General features: G+C 35.1%; 1 protein-coding gene across 3 annotated transcripts in view; it reads left to right on the plus strand.

The window, feature by feature from the left end:
• PTPRQ (protein tyrosine phosphatase receptor type Q) overlaps nt 1-20861 on the plus strand; it is a 206777-nt gene that overhangs the window by 85055 nt on the left and 100861 nt on the right. For 2 of the 3 annotated variants that reach the window (XM_070254641.1, XM_070254640.1), the window contains exons 23-26: nt 184-352; nt 2969-3120; nt 6509-6650; nt 9557-9826. In XM_070254641.1, coding sequence (XP_070110742.1) covers nt 184-352; nt 2969-3120; nt 6509-6650; nt 9557-9826 — 733 coding nt within the window. Of the gene's footprint in view, nt 1-183; nt 353-1786; nt 2078-2331; nt 2608-2968; nt 3121-6508; nt 6651-9556; nt 9827-20861 lie in introns of all 3 variants that reach the window. The other variant, XM_070254642.1, reaches the window with a different exon arrangement.

The raw sequence follows: 20861 nt of genomic DNA on the forward strand, positions 1-20861 counted from the left end.
TCTTTTAGTATAAACATATTTCCAGTTTAATTATTACAATAAAAATGTTCTATGTTGATTTTCCTCAAAAATTAACATATTAAAATAATAAGAAAACCAATTCATGGATAATAATTACTTTGAAATGTTTATGTATACTAAAACTATATTCTGAACAATTACAACAATATGTTTATTTTTCAGAATTTTACACTCCATGAAGTAACCAATGACTTTGACAATATGACTGTATCTGCAATAATAGATAAACTGGCAATATTCAGCTACTATGCATTTTGGGTAACAGCAAGCACTTCAGTTGGAAATGGGAATAAAAGCAGTGACACAGTTCAAGTATACACAGATCAAGACAGTATGTAAACAAAAAGCATTTGTTAATTTTTAAGAGGATTATTTTAAAACTGTATAATTGTTTCAATTTGTATGTTTTGGTAGTAAAATCTATATTTTACTTAGGCACATTTAACTAGTCATTATAGAAGTTTGAAAATGCATTTAATATAGCTGTAAAACTATTACAGTAATAACGGCCTTTTCTATTCATGAAAACTGTTATCATCCATTCATGAAAATTCTGTCACTTTTATTGCTTCAAAGGATGTCACAGTCATCCGCTTACAGTCATGAAAAATGCTGCTGCATACATGGACGGATTTTCCAATGCTTAACGTACTTATCCATTTGCTTTAGGAACTACATTTTTTTTCCTCGAGCAACTTGCTTCCTTTTTAGTCTTTGAATCTACATAGGACTCTTTGCAGCATCTTTGTTCTTGTTATGTTTGTGACTAATAAACCCAGAATATCTTTTTTTTTTTCAACTTGAGGAGTTTCTTGTGTGTGGCTTCTGCAGAATCCTGTCTGTGCTGAATATTCAGAAAATCATAATAATTGAAGTTCTCAACGTTTTTAGGTTTCAGCTTCGAGAACATAATGTTATATGGATCATTGCCTGTTTCTTCTTGTAGTTGTTTCCATTGTCCTTTTGTTTTTTAAAGACTAGTCTGTTATTGAGAAATGATATTGACCTAAACTTCTGCTACGAGCAGAATTCCATGTTCATTATCTGAGGACTATAAATCAACAGACACTATAACTATGAGGAATGAATGCATGCTTTCCTTGTTGTTGGAACAATCATTTAAATAGTTTACACGTCAATCAACAGAATAAGACAGGATAAAATATGTGGAGATATGTCTTTGGAGATTCTTTAGCAAAAATGCTTTAGTGCAATATGCGGTCAATATCATTTCAGGCATTCTTTAAATACAGATTTCTCTCAAGATTTTCACCAACCTACAATGTTTTATTAGTTATTATTATAGCATCATGAATAATACACACTTATTGTGCACTATTCCAGGTGAGAGATCCTAGATGACCTCATATGTACAATAAAGATAAGCTTTAGAAGAAAGTAACTAAAAATAATTTTTAGATATTATACATTATCAAAATATTTAAATATCTGTGTATACATACACATTTCTTTATGTATACACATCATAATATTCATATTATATGAAAGAAAAGCCAAGAGAATATTACATAAAACAATCCTCACACATAGTAAAGATGACAGGGTTTATTTTGAGTAATTTTTAATATAATTATTCAGAAGATATTTTGTAATAGATGATGTTTACCACATCTGCATTAAAATAATATGAGAGCCAATGATGTAATAGATGCCATTTCAACAGTTACCCTCCAGTTTGTGAATTTACTTAAATTTTATTTAGTGTGACTGATAATTTTTATATTTTGCACATTGCCTGTCATAGTACCTGAAGGGCTTGTTGGAAACTTGACTTACGAGTCCATTTCATCAACTGCAATAAACGTAAGCTGGGGCCCACCGGCTCAACCGAATGGTCTAGTCTTCTACTATGTTTCTCTGAGCTTACAGCAGACTCCTCGCCATGTGAGACCACCTCTAGTTACGTATGAGAGAAGCATGTATTTTGATAATCTGGAAAAATACACTGATTATATATTAAAAATCACTCCATCAACAGAAAAAGGATTCTCTGATACCTATACTGCCCAGCTACACATCAAAACTGAAGAGGATGGTAGGCTGGACCCTTTTATTGCCTATTAAGCAGATTGTTGGTGATCTCTTATTTATATTGCTTTCTGATAGAAAACATTAATCTTATCATTATATAGATTCTGGTTGTTCTTAGACTTTCAATAAACACAATAAGCTCTAAATTTCTTAAAATAATTATCTGCTAATAAAATTAAATCCCATTATTATTAAAGCCTCTTCTTTTTAATGCTAATTCACTTTTGTTTCATTTAATATTCTTTTTTTCTTTTATAGTCCCAGAAACTTCACCAATAATCAACACTTTTAAAAACCTTTCCTCTACCTCAGTTCTCTTATCATGGGATCCCCCACTAAAACCAAATGGTGCAATAATAAGTTATGATTTAACTTTACAAGGACCAAATGAGAATTACTCTTTTGTTACTTCTGATAACTCTATAACATTGGAAGAGCTTTCACCATTTACATTATATAGTTTTTTTGCTGCTGCAAGAACTATAAAAGGACTCGGTCCTTCCAGTATTCTTTTCTTTTACACAGATGAGTCAGGTAAGCCAGAATCCATATTTCTTCAAATGATTTCTGTTGAAGCACTTGCTCTCTCTTTTTAAGGAACAGCATGGAAAATTATTGATTGTCTACTAAGTGACCGGTTTACAATTATCCATCTACTTTGCTGAACGTTCTTTTTTTAGCTTGAGCTTCAAAACAAAGTGTCTATTTAAAGCTGATTTGGAAGTACTGAGTTCCAAGTACAAAAACAAAATAACTTATGCCATTTATTTCTGAAATTAAAACACGATCACTTTATAAATCTTTCTTAACTCTTGCCTTCGAGAAGCTAGAGTCACGATGATATTTTTACGCTAAAATGTTATGAATGTAAGTTTTATAATGTGTCTTCCTGCAGTGCCTTTAGCACCTCCTCAAAATTTGACTTTAATCAACTACACTTCAGACTTTGTGTGGCTGAAATGGAGTCCAAGTCCTGTTCCAGGCGGTATTGTTAAACTATACAGTTTTAAAATTCATGAACATGAAACTGACACTGTATTTTATAAGGTAGGTTGATTATAACAGTATATGTTTATTTCAAAAATTCAGAAATTGAAGTAAAATCTTTTGACATACAGGGGGAAAATGGATTGCTTTAAATTAAACAAGGGCTATCTTTTAAGAATATCTTGTTTGTTTCCTACAATTTAAAGATGCTTGTGGAAAAGGCAGAAAACATTTGTCGGATATGGAAACTGAATAATTCGTAGGGTGAATTAGTTAGAATTTGTAACTTCTAGATATCTACCAGTTAGGAAATAATTGCTCTGTTTTGTTAATTTTGGAAAGTATATAGTAAATTTTTTCAGGCTGTTTAAAACTTGTTATTACCTTAAATATAATAGATTTCTGTTTGTTGTTAGAAGTACCAAGTGAATGTTTTTAACCTTTTCAGAAAAATGTTTATACTGATGATCTCTGATAGGATATTCTCCCACACCAATTGGTCTTTTAAGATATATTATTCTTTTCCTTTCAATGCTAATTAGTTGTAATGCTAAACACCCTTCCCCTCCTCCATTTTTAGGTTCCAGAACTAATGAAAAATATCCAAAGAACTGATATAACAAAAGGTCTCAAATAAACATGTGCGATTTCTAGCATTTAATTGCCAAAATATGTTATAGTTAACTGACATTTATTTAAGAAGATGCTCTTATTTTTTTTCCAAAGGAAAATGGAGTACGTTATGGAATGTTCTTATTTAGTTACAGCAAGAAGAGTGCAAAAAATCTGCAGTAAACATTGTCTCCAATATTATATGCATTACAATTTATTACTGATGGTAAATCATTTTTATAACATGTGTAGCTTACAAAGTGAACAGTAAAAATTAAAAGCAGTGATTAAGGTTATGTCATAAGGAACAGTGACTTTCTTTCTGGAAATCAAGATATTACTTTAAAATCTGATAGGCTCAGTAGAATTTGAATTATATTACTCAGTAAATGCAGACTCTGTTTCCCAGAAGTGTGAAATTACATTAATGACACTAAATCTCTAGCCCTCTAATATCTGTCCCAGGAATAATCTTAACATTTTCCAATTTTTTATTTGCTTTGTCTGTGTGGGTCACTGGGAAATAGATATCCAAAGGGAAAAAGGAATAATTTTCTTCGTGTAATCACATTCTTAGGATAATCCTGTCTGTGTATTGGAGAGTGGGTGTGGATGTGTGATCTGTTCTCCTTAGAACAGTGATCAACATCCACACCGTTAGCATAGTGGTCAGTCAAGGGCTCTGGCATCAAGTTACCCAGGTTAGAACTTTCTCTGAGACCCACGGTGCTGTGCTAGGGCGGTTGCTTAGCTTCTTGTAACTCAGTTTCTTCAAGTGCAAAATAGGAGTTATAAGGATGCACACATTAAAAAGTGAGGATTCTAAAGTGAAATCTATGTAAAGCATTTAGAACAATCCTTGACATATGATAACTGTGGTAGATATTGTTGTTGTTGTTGTTATACATAGTTAAAGAAAAGAACAACAAAATCCAGCCAGCATTGTAATAGGGCTAAGCATGAAATGAGGATACACCTTTACCTGAGTATGACAATGTTATATTCTAAGATTTTTAGACATTCTATTTTCGAAATAGAAATGCTACCATTAAAATTCCAGTTGTAGAAAAAAATATCTTTACACCATAAAGTATTAAATAATTTATTTTTGGAGTGGAGGGAGTAGTTTTTCTTTAAAATCTACTACTTTTGGTTACTCCATTTTATATCTGTTTTCTCTTTCATCAATTTTGATAGTCTTATTTTCTTTCAAATTCCTTTAAATGTATCCTCATGCCATCTTTTTCCTTTCTTAAATCTAGTTTACTTTCCTCCCTCTGTTTAGCTTTCTCTCAGTGTGTTATCCTATTTTCCTTTCCATGTTTTCATCTACCTCTATGTCCCAACTATCAGTTTCTATTATATGTTTCTTTGTATCCTTTCAAGTTATATGTGGGTTTGTGCAGGCAGGATAATTCCAGAACCGCTGGCAATGTTCCTGCCACCCCAGTCAATCCAGTGTGGTCCACACGGAGATCATTCAGATCCACGTCTGCTGGTATCTCAGGTCAATTACACATTTTGAAAGAAATGATTTATTTAGTAAAACATTTTTGTAAATATGTTGGGAAATATTCCTCATTCATGTCTCCCTCTTACACCTTACTCTTGCATAAATCTGTTCACTATCCAATAAGCTACTCTGACACTTTTCATCATAATCTGTTGAGTTCCGTCATTTCTCTGGGTACTAGCCCTTTCTCACCAAAATCAAAATTTATCTGCTTTGTGTTTAATTTCTTCTCAGTGAGCAGTTGTTTATGGATTTCTCTAATTAATATGAAAATTCCTTGATGACAAGGACTGTGTCTTACATATCTTTGTAATTTCCTGGTTATCTAACAACATGCTTTGTAAACAGTAAGTGTGAAAGAAGGAAAGGAATTAGTGTAACAGTGGGTCCCTAAAGTATGTCAATAACTTGCAAGAGATTAATGTAAAATGCAATTCTACCTGTAAGCGCCCTGAGAGTTAGTATTCTTTCTAAATTTCTACTACTGAAAGGTTTAATAAATAAATCAAAGAGGTTTATATTTGGGGTCAGATATAATGCAATATTCTCAACATTGTACCACATAGGAGATTGTCTTCTCTTTCTATAAAGATAACTGATTAATCTTAACTGCTGTCTTGGTTGGACAATTACCTTTGAATGAAGACTTTATACTTAATGGTAAAATTTTCTATAAGAAAGCATATCTTTTCTTGGGCAACTGTGATAATTGTTTTGTTCTTTTTCTCATTTTCCTGAGAGACTAGGTTAAATTAGAAATTTAAGAGTTGTCTGGGAAAACTCATAATTTAAGTTTCATAGGAGCAGAGATTTTATTTGATTCACTGCTATATTCCCAGTGCCTAGCATACAGAGGTTGATGAATAAACTAATTTACATATAAATAACATTCTATATGTTACTGGGTATTTAAACATGAATTCAGATGAATTCAAGAAAAATCAAGTATTGCTGACCATCTAAAAGTTGGATTTAAACTGGGGACTTTAATTTTAGCAAATTTAAAGGAAGTAATCAGTATGTAATTCCAAGTAAGAATCTGGGAGGCCAAAAAAAGACCAAAATGCTCTAGCTTTTAAAAAAATGGCAATTAAGAGATTCTTCAAGGTTGAGAGGGTGCCCAGTTCATCCTTATATCATCAGCTGAGCACACTCTGTGGCAGCAAATCATGTTTAGTATTTGTTTTCATTAAAAATGCCTGTGCTTATTAAGTCACAGGTTAAACATAGAAGGCATAACTTTGATGTAATAAAATATTTCTTCCAGTTACAGACAAATTTTTGATGATGCATTGTGACTAAGAATTTTTTTCTGCTTTTCAGAACATTTCAGCTTTTCAAACTGAAGCCAAACTTGTTGGGCTCGAACCAGTCAGCACCTATTCTGTCAGCATATGTGCCTTTACGAAAGTCGGGAATGGCAATCAGTTTAGTAATGTAGTAAAATTCACAACCCAAGAATCAGGTTAGACACAGTTTTTTGATCTAAAAATGTTTCATTTTGTGTTTAACACTTTTCCCTTCCCTTTCTCCCTTTATGTGATAAAATATCATTATTTAATAGTTCATTCAAAAGGAAGTCAAATTTTAATGCTTTAAGGCTGGGCTGGGTCTTGTTATCTTCAATCAAATCTCTATATATTTACATACACACAATTTTTCCTTTCGAACCGGGGAAGTTGAAATAAAAGACTAGTTTAGGAACAAAGTAGGCTTCTAGATATCTGTGAAAATTACCTAATCCATAGTACCATCTGAGACAGCTTGGAAAAAGAGGGAGAAATGAACCAGTAGTCACTTTTAACAGGTTGACTGATATTTTCATGAAACAATGTCTATGATTTTTTAAAGAAGATGAGTTGTGACATTTGAAGACTACTAGTCACTATGGAAGCCTGTACTTTCCCATAGTCCATTTGTAATATGTGGAGGGGACCATGAAGACTATGCAATACCATTGGTCTAATTAAACAACTTTTCTGCATGTCATGTACATGCCATAGTTCACCTTTGTTGTGTACTGAATAGTTTTCGTTTGGACCTATTTAATAGTGGCTTAAAAATGTACTGTTTCTTCTCTCGACCGGACTGTATGTGTAAAGGCAACTCTTCCTCCTTTTTTTTTGTGAATGAATATTGAATGAACACAAGATCCTATTCTAGTTATTTCTTCTCTGTACCACTAGATGCACTTCCTCTTGTTTTTAGCAAATCTCTAAATTGAAATGAGACCATTCACTAATAAATTAATCATTTTTGCATTAATTTATGAACACCTGAGACTTTTTTTAATAGCATGCCTATAAAACAGGCTAAGTAAATAGTATTTATACAGGATAAAGTGCATGCTCTGATGTCATTGTGTCTGAATTTGAACCCAAGCTCTGTGACTTACTAGTTGTATAAACTTGGCAAAGCCTCCTGTCTCCTCTGAGTCTCTATATCCTTAACTGAAAGGAAACACACATTAGAAGTAGCCATCTCATAAAGCTTTTGTGAAAAAATTTGAAAAGATCCATGTGAAGCACTTATTAGAATGTTGGACACAGTAAATGCTCAAAAAATACTACTGCTGCCCCTGTTCCCACATTACAAGTAAAGAAGCCATGATTCAGGCAGATTAGATGAAAAGGGCCAAGAAAATTAGTGGTAAAACTGAACTAGAACATCAACTTTCTGACCTCCAGTGAAGGGTAGGCATGGCTGTAGGAAATACTTATCATATATGAGTGATAGTATATAAAAATGTTAAACCTATACAGAAAAAACATTTTAACATATCGAGTTAAGGAAAATCAAGGCTAATCTTTTAGACAGTGCTCTGTAAACCAATAAATATTTGTATCAGTAAAATAAAAATATGCCACAAAATTCTATGCTCTGATTGGTTAAATAAAATAAAATTTTCACCTTTAAGGGTTTAATATCAGCTGGTTAATTAATTGTGCTTAGGTTCACAGAGTCAGTGAAATCAATGTCCATAAAACCTAGGTTTATAAACTAAACAAATAAATTATCAACTGTCTCTTGTTAATGCATTTTGTGACTATATTGTTATAAGTTTTTGAAAATAAGGAAGCAAATAATTAATGATATTTAATTGCCAGAACCCTGGATTAGCCCAGAAGTGGTCTCTTCTTTAATTTTAAATGCCATACATATTGTAAATATTCTCTTTTACTTCTGATGCCTTTATCATCCAGTGGAAGAAGGATTTGTAAGATATAAGTTTAGGCCAGAGGAGATAACTGTAAACAAGTCAAAAATTACTTCAGTATTCTTTTTTTTTTAATGTCCAGAGTTTTTATTAGGGTTTCATTACATAGGCATGATTGCTTAAATCATAAATCATTGGCCGTGTGATTGACCTCAATCTCCAACTTCTGCTCCCCTCCCCAAAGTTGGGAGGTCCAACTGATATCACTTGGCTCAAAGCCCCAACCATCTAATCACATCTGAAACTATCTAGCAGCTCACCATGAGTCATCCCATTAGCATAAAACTTGAGTATTCTTTAGCTGTGTTTTGCATAACTACAGGAAGTTATTTCCTTTCACTGTTTATTATTTGTAATCCATGAACTGGCTGTATGCTAATTTTCCTTCTACCATCCTCTTTTTGCTGTAACAAGAAAAGCCATGCTAACATTAGGGGACATGGATAATCAGACATTTCCACGGGAAGAGCAGTCTCTGATCTGTAGTCCCTTTGGTGGGCTGGGATAGTGCTCTTCCACCAGGTCTACCAGGCATAGTAGAACTTTGAGAAGTTGGGTTACTTCCAACTCCATTCAGAGAGGATCTAGAAAAAACTGGGATGGCTTAAATCTTCCCTCTGATGACTTTTGAAAAGGTACTGAAGGATGAGTTCTTCACAATCCTTTTAAAGACACCATTCAAATATAAAAGCAAAACCCTTAAATTGGTTACGTGTTTCCTAGTACTGTTCAACCCAGATCTGCCACGTTAGGGAGGCTCCTGCCTCTATGTTTTGAATAAAAAGTTTCCATAATATAGTACTGCTAAGACTACTGCTTTCTGATTAAGAGAGTAGGCTTCAACCGCTGCCTGGGTTTGAGGCTACATAGTTTTTACAGAGGATTTGAGGATGTGATTGCTGCTTGGGCCTCAGAAAATATTCTGACTGGTTCAGTATTGTAAGGATTAACATGATAATGTCAAAAATGGGCCAACTGCCATTTGATTCAGCCTATATTAAGAACTTTTTGAGCACACATTGAAAGGTTGATATGTTAAATTCTTATTCTCTCTCTACTGCTAAACATGATTTTATCTAGCAATCACATAATTCAACCATTAATCTACTACATGTCTATAAATTTTAACTTTGGGCATTTGTTTATCTCTTAAGTTCCAGATGTTGTACAGAATATACAGTGTATGGCAACTAGCTGGCAGTCAGCTTTAGTGAAGTGGGATCCACCCAAAAAGGCAAATGGAGTAATTACGCATTATATGATAACAGTTGAAGGGAATTCTACAAAAGTCTCTCCCCAAGATGACATGTATACTTTCATGAAACTTCTTGCCAATACCTCATATGTGTTTAAAGTAACAGCTTCAACCTCAGCTGGTGAAGGTGATGAATGTACATGCAATGTCAGCACACTCCCTGAAACAGGTAACTGACGTGAAACAGGTAACTAACATGAAACAGGTAACTATTTGTGGACTATGTCATACATTTGTCAATACTATTTGTAGCACATTTATAAAGATATGAAGTACATGTAAAAAAATAACACATCCTTTTTTTTCTCATTTGTTACCTGAGTGCCAGTTGTGTAGTATGTTGACCCCTCTCTACAAATTGGGAGATTGAAAGGAGAAAAACAGAGAGAAAATCTGATTCATTGTGTTTCCACAAATAACTATTTCTCATTATGCAAACTCCAAACTTACTGGGTTATGTTTTACCATAATTTATAATAGGGAATGGATGTGTAAACTTTTTGGTATTTATCTCTTTTGCCTTAATTGATTTTATGGAATTCCAGATGTTTCCCTGAACTGTGTAGCTGGAGTGTCAGACTCACTTTCATCTATTTCCTTCTATACCAGCCTTTATCTTTTATATTATTTGAATAAAAATATACAGGTCACTAAGCTGTAGTCTACAAAGAAGAAAACTCTCATTCTTCCTAACAGCGCTCAATCCTATGTCATAATCTCCTTTATCCTTCTATCTCTTCCAGATTGTAACTGCTCATATAAATGAAAACCTAATTCCTTCCTGGTAACACCACTTCCCTAGAGGCCCTCTGTAATAGGGACTGGGGGTATTGGCATAATTGTTTACCTCTGGCCCATTTAAATCCTTTATCTTGTAAACATCTTTTAACCCCTCTTCTGTTTTGAAATCAGCATCACCTAATTTTACTAGACTTTTCTATCCTTGAGGCTGTAAATCACATAACTTCAAGACATGGTGTATCTTCTCCTTGCTTTCAGCATCCTTTCCTTCTCGTCCTTTTCAGACTTCAGTGGAATGGATGCCTTTTAAAACACCTGTCTCTTTCTCCTTACATCTCAAGTCAGGTCACTGTGACTCATCTTCCAGGAGATTCCGAACTCTGAGAGGATTTCACTGTTTTGTTTTGCCAGATGCTGGCTCATGAATATTGCTAGAAAAAATAGAAATGGTTCTACCTGCTTAGGTGTAAATTCACCGTCTCTAACTGTCCCAGCTGCTCCACATCTTCTAGCCATTCCTTGTTTACACTTTATCAGTTTTTCATAGGAAAACTCTGCTCTCATTCTGAACATCGTCTCCCCCGCATCATCCATATTTGATGTTATCATTCATTTTACTGATAACATCAATGATACTGATTTGCTCTCCTTCATAATTTACTCATATCGTTATTTATGCTCTCCAGATATCCTCTCTCAGGGTCTCCTCTAGAGCATTACTCCATCAGTATGCTTTCTCCTGCATTTTATCCTATTTCTCTCTCTCCTGCACACACACACACACACACACACACACACACACACCAATTGTTAGAAAATTTCAACTGAGGACCTGTTGGCATATCAATCCCAAATTTATTCAAAATGAAATTTATGTTATGTGAATACTTCTCTTCCTCACTTTTCTAAGCTTGTTCTTGATAATCAATTAGGCCCCAAGCTTCACAGTTTTCTGCCATTCTTTCCCCATCTCTCCTATATATAATCTGATTTTATCAATTCAATTCCTGTAATGGCTCTGCAATTTACCCCTTCTTCTCCAATTTGGCTGCTCCCGTTGGATATCAGACACTTGCAGTTTCCAATAATAATATACTAAGTAGCCTTATCATCCACACGAACCTGGCCTGCCCATCAGCCTCTTTTTTCTACCTACTTGCTTTGATTGAATTGGCTCTAATATAGAATTTAGAGCACTTATGCATTGGTGGTTGAAGTTTATTATCTAAAGTGTATGGATAAGACATGTAGATTTGGGTATCTGAAGTATAGAAGTGATAATGAAAGGCACAATGTGTAGGAGACAGCCAAGAATACTCCACATGTTTGATTTATTCTCATTGTCTAAAAAATGGATCCCAGAATTCATCACTAATTAGAATCTGGCTTCTGTCTAGCTTTTCATTCTTATGTCCCTCAGCTACATCTCTTTGTATAGCCAACGCCTCTAGCCAAACTTCATTTATTCAACACAAAAGACTTCATCTATTCAACTCAGAAAACACTTATTAAGCACAACCATGGACTAATAATTGATTAGATTCTCTTATTTAAACATACCCAACACGTTTTCACCATTAGAATGCTTTGCTTCCTTTTTTAAAATTTTCAATAACATGCTAAGCTTTAAAACTACAGATTGCTTCACTTCAGCCCAGAACTGCTGTTATCATAGCCTCAAGAGGGGAAGCCCCAGAATCTGTACTTTTAAGCATGACTCCAGGTAATTTTAATGCCCCGTAGATTTGGGGAAATACAGGAGAAGATTACCAGGGAACTTTGACGGCAGGTGATATGTAGCAGTGAGGGCAGGCAAACAGTGTCAGAGAGGTCTAGAAAAGGGTGACAGGTGTTTCCCCAGTGGGTGGGCAGCAGATCATTGCTATACAGAGTCTGGGAGAAGGAAATATGCTCAAATCCAGGCAGGTGGTCCACATCAGGGTGGTCTAGCACCAGGTAAAATGGTCTTGATCGCTGGATGGGATCTGAGTCTTAGAAAACTGGGGAATAAAAGACAGGACAATAATTCTGAAATAAATGAGAGGTTCAGGACTCTAAAAACAAGGCTGAGGACTTATTATTGAGTTCACTGGTACTCAAGGTGACTGCTTAGTCACAAGAGTGAAGCAGAAGTTCGTTTGGTGGAACTGAGACACATAATGAAAGCAGCAATATGCCCTTGATGTAGAGTGCTTGAACTTAAGGTGCAGGTCTTTGTAAAAAAACTCCTTTAATTAAGGATTTGAATTGGATCTGAATTCAGGATTAAAAAGATCACATGAGTGGAGACCGAAGGGATTCTAATTCAATGAATTAGGCAGATACTAGACATATTGTATTGTACTGTGCACTCTGTTACCGCTGAAGACCGGTGTTTCTCAAAGTTTGGACTTCCGACTCCCTGAGTCAGAATGTACACCTCTGAGGCCCTACTCCAGACCTATGGAATCAGAATCCGGAAATTAAGACTCACAAATCTTCACTTAAACAAGATAGGTGGGTAATACAGTGCCGAAATTTGAGAACTGCCCTATTCCTCTGTAAACTCTTTGCTAGTGAGGACTCTTATCTTATTTGTTTTGATTTTGCTCACAGTTCCTAGCAGAGAGCCTGGGGCATTATAGGCACTCAAATGTTTGTATAAGAAAGAAGTAAGTTTTCTTAAGTAATTCATCATTTTTCATAAGGGTTTTTACTCCATTGCAACATAGCATTTCTGCATTTCCATCAGGCAAAATTATAGATATGTTCTCGCAGGTTAATGTAAAAGTTTTTTTTTTTTAATTAAGGAGAGTCATTCATATTAAACATGAGTATTAATTGCTGCTTCAAAAATATTTAAATATTTTTTCATCTTTAAAATTGTTTCCGGTCTAGTATGCGATTATATTTATGATTACAATCTTACTAGGTAAATAATTTGTTTTCATCTTGGTTCACATGAATTGTTTGTTGATGAGAACTGGAGCTTCATTGTTCAGAATGAACAGTTTTATAGCTGTTGCAAACTTCTAATTTATGGTGGTCTAAGATTAGTCACAGAGTATAGTCAGCTCTGAGTCACTGACTCTGTACTTATTTTTGACATAAAGTAAAATCAAATTTGGCTCACTCTCTCACTGCCTAGTGTCTGACTTTAACATTCCTTCCTGGGATTATTGGGTGTTTTTTTCAGTGTAAACTCGGTCATATCTGGGCACAGTTAAACATACCTCATGACAATTGAATTTATGAGGAGATTAGTGTTTGCTGTCTAAACTGGTTCCATTGTCACACTCAGACATGTTGGAATAGGGCAAAGAGAAATGAAGGCCCCAAAGCTTGGTTCTTTTAACAGCTTTTTATGTCAAAATATATCACATGTACCAATAAAAATATTACAGCAAGTTCATGTGCTTGCAAGACAATTTTAGAATTTCAAATTAGTTCAAAACACACTCATTTATCCATATTATTTTCAAATCTTAGTCGATGTGGTGATTTAATATTGAGTTTTAGAAACTTATTCTTTGTTCTGGAAGATAATTTTACAGTTTGGATTTATTCAAAGCTCTTTCAAGTTCAGTAACTTAAAATCACAAGAGAAAAACAAGTTAAATCCCTCAGTTGCCCAAAACTTAATTGAAAGAAAGTGAAATATGCAGTTGTGGTTTTTAGGAATGTTCTTTTCAGCACTGATTTCTTTATTAGCTTTTTGTCCAATGGGAGGTATCAGCCACCTGTAAGGACCCACTGGGTATCCACTCAGCTGGCTAATATATTAATGGTACAGTGTGATTGAATGAGAATGTGTTGTTTCCCTTTTTTTTCGCCTACTTTTGCTTCTTTTAAATATCCCTGTGTTGTTTCATAGCATTTATGTAAACTTGCAATCCTTCTGCAAAGCCTTGAGCACCATTCCCCTAAGAACTATTTAAGAAATGTATTTGTTATGTTCTGTGTTAGGATTTCTATTTTGTGGACCTCTCTGGGCAGTGCAGTGATGACTGGACAAACTTTGATTATGATTAAATCTGATCTTCATTCACCAGCTTATTTTTTTAATGAAATATTTATATCACTTGTGAGAATTCATACCATTCTTCAGTACCATTTAATAGACGGAATGTGGGTGGTAGAAGCGTTTCTCAGCGTTGCAAATGAATGCACTAATTCCAAAGTTCACTTTTCCCTTTGTCTGCATGCCACTTATGTTGCCTCCTCACCCATCTCCTCAGTTGAGATGAGAAGTCAAACATGCAGGAAAATTGTATGATCTTGTTTGTTCTTCAGCAAGTGAATTGACACATCCTACTTACCAGTTAATAATTGCTGACAGCACAAAAGCCATATCACAGTTGCCTGTCACAGACACAGATTAGAAAGAAGGAGCTATTAGCATTGCTACTCATTGAAATTCAAGTATTTTACAAAATATTTTTCATACAAACTTAAGTGTCAAATATTATACTTTTCTTAAGAGTAAACATCAGATGGGAAGTATCTTGTTTACACTTGTAGGGTGGCGAAGCTCTGACCAATATATTCTTGTTTATCCATATGATGTATCTGCTCTGCGTTTGGGCTTCAAGACTGAAGTTTGAGTCTTGAGTGGCATTAGTGATGTCTGCTCTGCACATGAAAACGACTCCACTATTATTGTAAAGACATAGCCAACAAATATAAAGCAATTAAATACAAACCTACATAAATATGTTAGCCAATTTTATGGATTGAGGGTTGAATCAAATAGGAATTCAGGAGAAACGTATTTTGTTGAAGGCTCTGTTGAAGAGGTGGAACATAAAGTGGATGTTGCTCCTTGGTTGCTTCAGAATTGTTCACACAATTGCTTCATAGTCTACTGGGCTTAGACTCAGTAACTAATCGGAAGAGGATCATGTGATCTTGAAGTTTGATTTTCTTAGGCAGGTACACTAACGTTTACTTAGATGATCCAATATATGTCAATAAAGTAGCCAAGTTTTTAAAATGCATTTTATTGTTGTTCTTCAATATACTATGAGAAGATGTCAGTTGTGCACATCAAAATTTTTTTTAAAGATTGGCCCTGAGCTAACATCTGTTGCCAATCTTTTTTTTCCTTCTTCTTCTCCCCAAAGCCCCCCAGTACATAGTTGTATATTCTAGTTGTAGGTCCTTCTGGTCATGCTATGTGGGAGGCCACCTCAGCATGGCCTGACCTGATGAGCAGTGCCATATCCACATCCAGGAGATGAACCAGCGAAACCCTGGGCCAGCCAAGCAGAGCACAGGAACTTAGCCACTCTGTCATGGGGCCAGCCCGAAGATTTTTTTTTATTTGAGCTGTCTTAGATGGTGAGGGTTAGGGAGATCTGAAGATTATGGGTAGGCTAAAGCGTTCATGGTAAGCTACCCTATGCCACCATCACTATTAAGGAAAACAGTGAGATTAATAGATAAAAGAGAGTGAAAAGGAATTCCAAGATACAACAAGAGAAAACACACAGTGGAATAAAGGAATGCAATATTCCTTTACATTGAAATGTAAAGGGGAATTGGAATGTAATATGTAGTACAAGGGGTCAGGCTGAGATGGAAGCCTGACTAGAGCAGAGGGTATTGTACTGGAAGGAGTGTAGGATGGGAGGTTGAATAACTACAGTGGACCTTACTCCGCCCTTAGTTTTGTGTAATTGTAGCACAACTTTGGATGTAATATAATCGAAAATTGGGAACTGCTAAATTTAGAGTAGGAAACAATGTAACTCTAAAAATAGTGATTGTCTTTTGGCTGGTTTCCTAAAACTCTTCAGTAATTTCTTTAGATGGAGAAGGATTTTTTTCATTATATATTTATTAGCCTCCCAAGTCACAAAGAATAAAATCCACGGTCATTTCAGTGGCCCCCTAGGCCCTTTTTCAAGCCAGCATTCTTTTCCCTACTTATGTATATGTCTCCTCCGCCATATATTCAAATTTATCCTCAAATGCCGTCTCTTCAAAGCGAATCTGACTTATTTATGATTAAACCTCCTTCCAGCTAGAATTTTCTACCCCCCTTTCTTGATTTACTTTTCTCTATTATGTGTGTCGTTGTCTATGGATCATGCTCCATGAAGACAGGGATTTTCTTTGTGTACTTCATACTATTTCCAGTGCCAAGAAAAGTGTCTAGCATACAGTGATACCCAACAAATATATTAGGAAAGAATGAATGAATCAGTCAATCAATGTACAGGCCTAGAACAGTGATAGGCACACAGTAAACACTCAATGTGCATACTTTGGATGCCTTAAGTAGAGATTTTGAGCCTCAAAATTATTTTTAGACAATTATGTGGGAAAATATCTAAGAAAGGCATGTGTTCCGGGGATATATTTTTTAATTAAACTTTTTATTTTGAGATAGTTTTAGATTCACATGCAGTTATAAGAAATAATACAGAGAAATACAGTGTTTCCTTTAGCCATCTTCCCCCAGGGTAACATCTTGTAAAACCATAGTACATTATCACAACCACCATATTTATATCGATTCAATCAAAATAGAGAACATTTCCATAAGAATAATCCTTGATGTTGCCTTTTTATGGCCACACTCAATTCCTGCCCACCCTCCTTGTACCTTCCCTCGTCTTAACCCTCTGACTACCACTAATTTATTCATTTTCTATAATTTTGTCAAAGAACGTTATATAAATGCTTTGTGTGTGTGTGTGTGTGTGTGTGTGTGTGTGTGTGTGTGTTGATTGACCTGTTCATGAGATTTTCTCTTTTAGCTTATTAATATGGTGGATTACATTGATTGATTTTCGAATACTGAACAAGCCTTTGGTCTCTGGAATCAGCCTCACTTGATCATGGTGTACTTTTTTTTTTAATTGAAGTATAGTTGATGTAAAATATTATATTAGTTTCAGGTGTATAACATAGTGATTCGACATTTATATACATTACAAAATGATCACCACAGTAAGTCCAGTAACCATCTGTCGCTGTACTAAGTTCTTACAAGATTACTGACTATATTCCCTGTGCTGCACATTACATCCCTATGATAGTTATTTTATAACTGGAAGTCTGAACTTCTTAATCCCCTTTACCTATGTCACCCAACCCCTCTCCCTCTCTCTGGCAATGATCAGTTTGTTCTCTGTATCTATGAATCTGTTTTTGTTTTGTTTGTTTTGTTTTTTAGGTTCCACATATAAGTGAAATCACACAGTATTTGTCTTTCTCTGTCTGACTTATTTCACTTAGCATAATGCCCTCAGGAACCATTCCTGTTGTCACAAATGACAAGATTTCGTTCATTTTTATGGCTGAGTAATATTCCACAGTATGTACATACACCACATCTTCTTTAACCATTCATCTATCAATGGATACTGAGGTTGCTTCCATATCTTGGCTACTGTAAATAACGCTGCAATGAACATAGGTGTGCATATATCTTTTTGAATTAGTGTTTTTTTTTCTTTGGGTAAATACTCAGAAGTGGAATTACTGGATCATATTGTAGTTCTGTTTTTAATTTTGTGAGGAGACTTATTTTCTATAGTGGCTGCGCCAATTTACCTTCCTACCAGCAGTGCACAAAGGTTCCCTTTTCTTCTCATCCTCATCAACACTTATTTTTTGGTTTCTTTTTGATATGGTTGTTCTAACATGTGTGAGATGACATCTCATGTGGTTTTGATTTGCATTTCCCTGATGATTAGTGATGTGGAGCATCATTGCGTGTGTCTGTTGGCCATCTGTGTGTCTTCTTTGGAAAAATATCTATTCAGGTCCTCTTCCTATTTTTTAGATAAGATTGCTTGTTTTTTTGATATGGAGTTGTATAAGTTATTCATATATTTTTGATGTTAATTCCTTATCAGGTGTACTATTTGCAAATATTGTCTCCCATTCAGTAGGTTGTCTTTTTGTTTTACTGATGGGGCATACTTCCTGTTACATATTACTTATTTCTCTTTACCAATATTTTGTTAAGGATTTTGCATCTATATTCATGAGGGATATTGGTCTATAGTTCTGTGGGGTCTTTTTTTCACTGTCTTTGTTTAATTTTGGTATCAAGGTAATGCTATCTTCATCATATGAATCTCTTCTAATTTCCTGAAGAACTTGTATAGAAGTAGTGTTAATTCTTCTTTAAACATTTGATGGAGTCCTCCAGTGGTAATATTTGGGCCAGGAGATCTATTTTGGGGGAATTTTAAAGTTATGTTTAGGGGGCCAGCCCCATGGCCAGGGGGTTGAGTTTGTGAGCTCTGCTTTGGTGGCCCAGAGCTTTGCCAGTTCGGGTCCTGGGAGCAGACCTAGGTGAGGCCAAGCCATGAGCAGACCAAGCCATGCTGAAGCGGCATCACGCATAGCAGAACAGAAGGACCTACAACTAGCATATGCAACTATCTACTGGGGCTTTGGGAAGAAGAAGAAGAACAAAAAGAGGAAGCAAAAACTGGTACTTCTAAATAATCCATTTGCCAAAAAGTCTCAAGAGAAATAAAGAAATATCATAAACTAAAATGCATGGAAGTGTATTGAATTGATATGAAATGAAAATACAATATATCAAAATGTGTGGAGCAGCTAAAGCAGTGAAGAGAGGCAAATTTATAGCACTAAATGTATACTTCAGAAAAGAGGAAACATCTAAGGTCAATAATCTAAGCTCCTCCTTCCCTCCGGTAGAGTCTGGAAAAAGAAAAGGAAGATAAACTGAAAGCATGCTGAAGGAAGAGAATAATGAAAATAACAGAAATTGATGAAATTGAAAATAGAAAAATGTAAGAAAAATCGATGAAACCAAGAACTGGTTCTTTGAAAAGGTAAAATTGACAAACCTCGGGCAAGCCTGACAAAGAAAAAAAGAGAGAAGAAACAAATTACCAATATTTAGGAATGAAACCACTACAGACACTGCAGCCATCAAGGGGATAACAAGGGAATAATACCAACAACTCTACACACATAAGTTTTACATTGTAGGCAAATAAGTTCAGTCTTCAAAAAGCACAACTACCACAGCTCACCTAATATGAAATATGAAATAGATCATTTGAATAGCCCTATAAATATTAAGGACATTAAATTTTCTAATGGTTTGTTTTGATACCACTCTAGTAGAGAAAGGAAGGGCAACTGCTTGGTGGTGGTAGAAATCCAGGTTCCCCACTCAGCCTCTGTTGACACCCACGGAGAGGAGGATGCTGGGTAGACATGGGAAAGAGAGCTGCTCCACCCAGGAGGCCTCCTGGCCCTGGCTGGGAAGGGTAGGAGTGCTTCATTACTACTCTCCATATGTTCTCCACTGTCATCGTGGAGGGATCTTGTTACCTCTGAAAAGGGTGAAAATGCTGACTCACTATTTTGCTTTCTCTGACTTTCCTCTATCAAGGATAGTTGGGGTACCTCATTACTGCCTAGTGAGGGCAAAAGACTAGATTTCCCATTTGACTTTTGCTGTTGGGGGCCACAGTTTTTTCCTGTGGTTTTTGAGTAGAGCTCTTATTGTCTAAAAGTTTTCTGTCTCGCTAGGCTGCGCTGCTTTTTTGGCTAAAGAGAGCAAGCTTTTACTGGGACTTCTTTTGTCTGAGCGGGTTGGCATTTCTAGATTGCTGGCTTCTGGTCTACATAAGGTGAAAAGAAATCCCAGAGAACTCACCACTGGGTTTTTTCTTGGGTTCTGAGTTCCCCAGTAGCTCTGCCTTCTTCCACCTTTTAGAGTCTTTTTATACTTGTTATATTTAATGTCCACTGTTTTAGTTGTACTTAGAGGGGGGAATAGGGAGAATACATCTGCTCCATCTTCCTCAAAGCAGAAGTCCATTCATGGGGGTATTTTTAATAGCATGCATGGTACCCTTTTTATCCATCTATTTAAGATCAAGTTATTTAATAAATGTGTTAGGAACTATTGGGAAGAGTATGGTGAAACAAATTTATTTCTTGTGCTTTTAAAGTTTAGAATAATATAATTTTAGATTTATATTGGATCTCAGAGATAATCTCATTCAGCCATTTCACTTTGCAGACATGAAATGAAACACAGAAGTGAAGTGCTTACTAAGTGCGGTGCAGCTAATTATTAGCAGAACTCTTACTAATGTATTATGATGCCCATCTTACCTTAGAAAATCAACACATCGTTAGTGTTCATTGGAATTAAAATAGTTTTGTTACATTATTTCACAATATAGAGTCAATGTACAGTGGGGAAATTCAGGTCCATTATACAAATTTCCTCATTAATTTGTACAGATATATTTATGATGTGACTATATACATACTTTTGTCCAAATATTGATAAAATTCAGGAACAATAAACTTCTACTATCTTATATGTGTTTCACCTATAAAACTGAAAATATTTTGAATTAATATAAGATCTATAACATACTGAATCCATTCTGGGAAATGTTTAAAGTTCCTAGACACATATCACATTTTTTATCCTGGATCAGTTCCAAAAGTATAACGTTTGCTATTAT

Source organism: Equus caballus, chromosome 28 (genome assembly GCF_041296265.1).
Source record: "Equus caballus isolate H_3958 breed thoroughbred chromosome 28, TB-T2T, whole genome shotgun sequence".
Taxonomy (NCBI): Eukaryota; Metazoa; Chordata; class Mammalia; order Perissodactyla; family Equidae; genus Equus; species Equus caballus.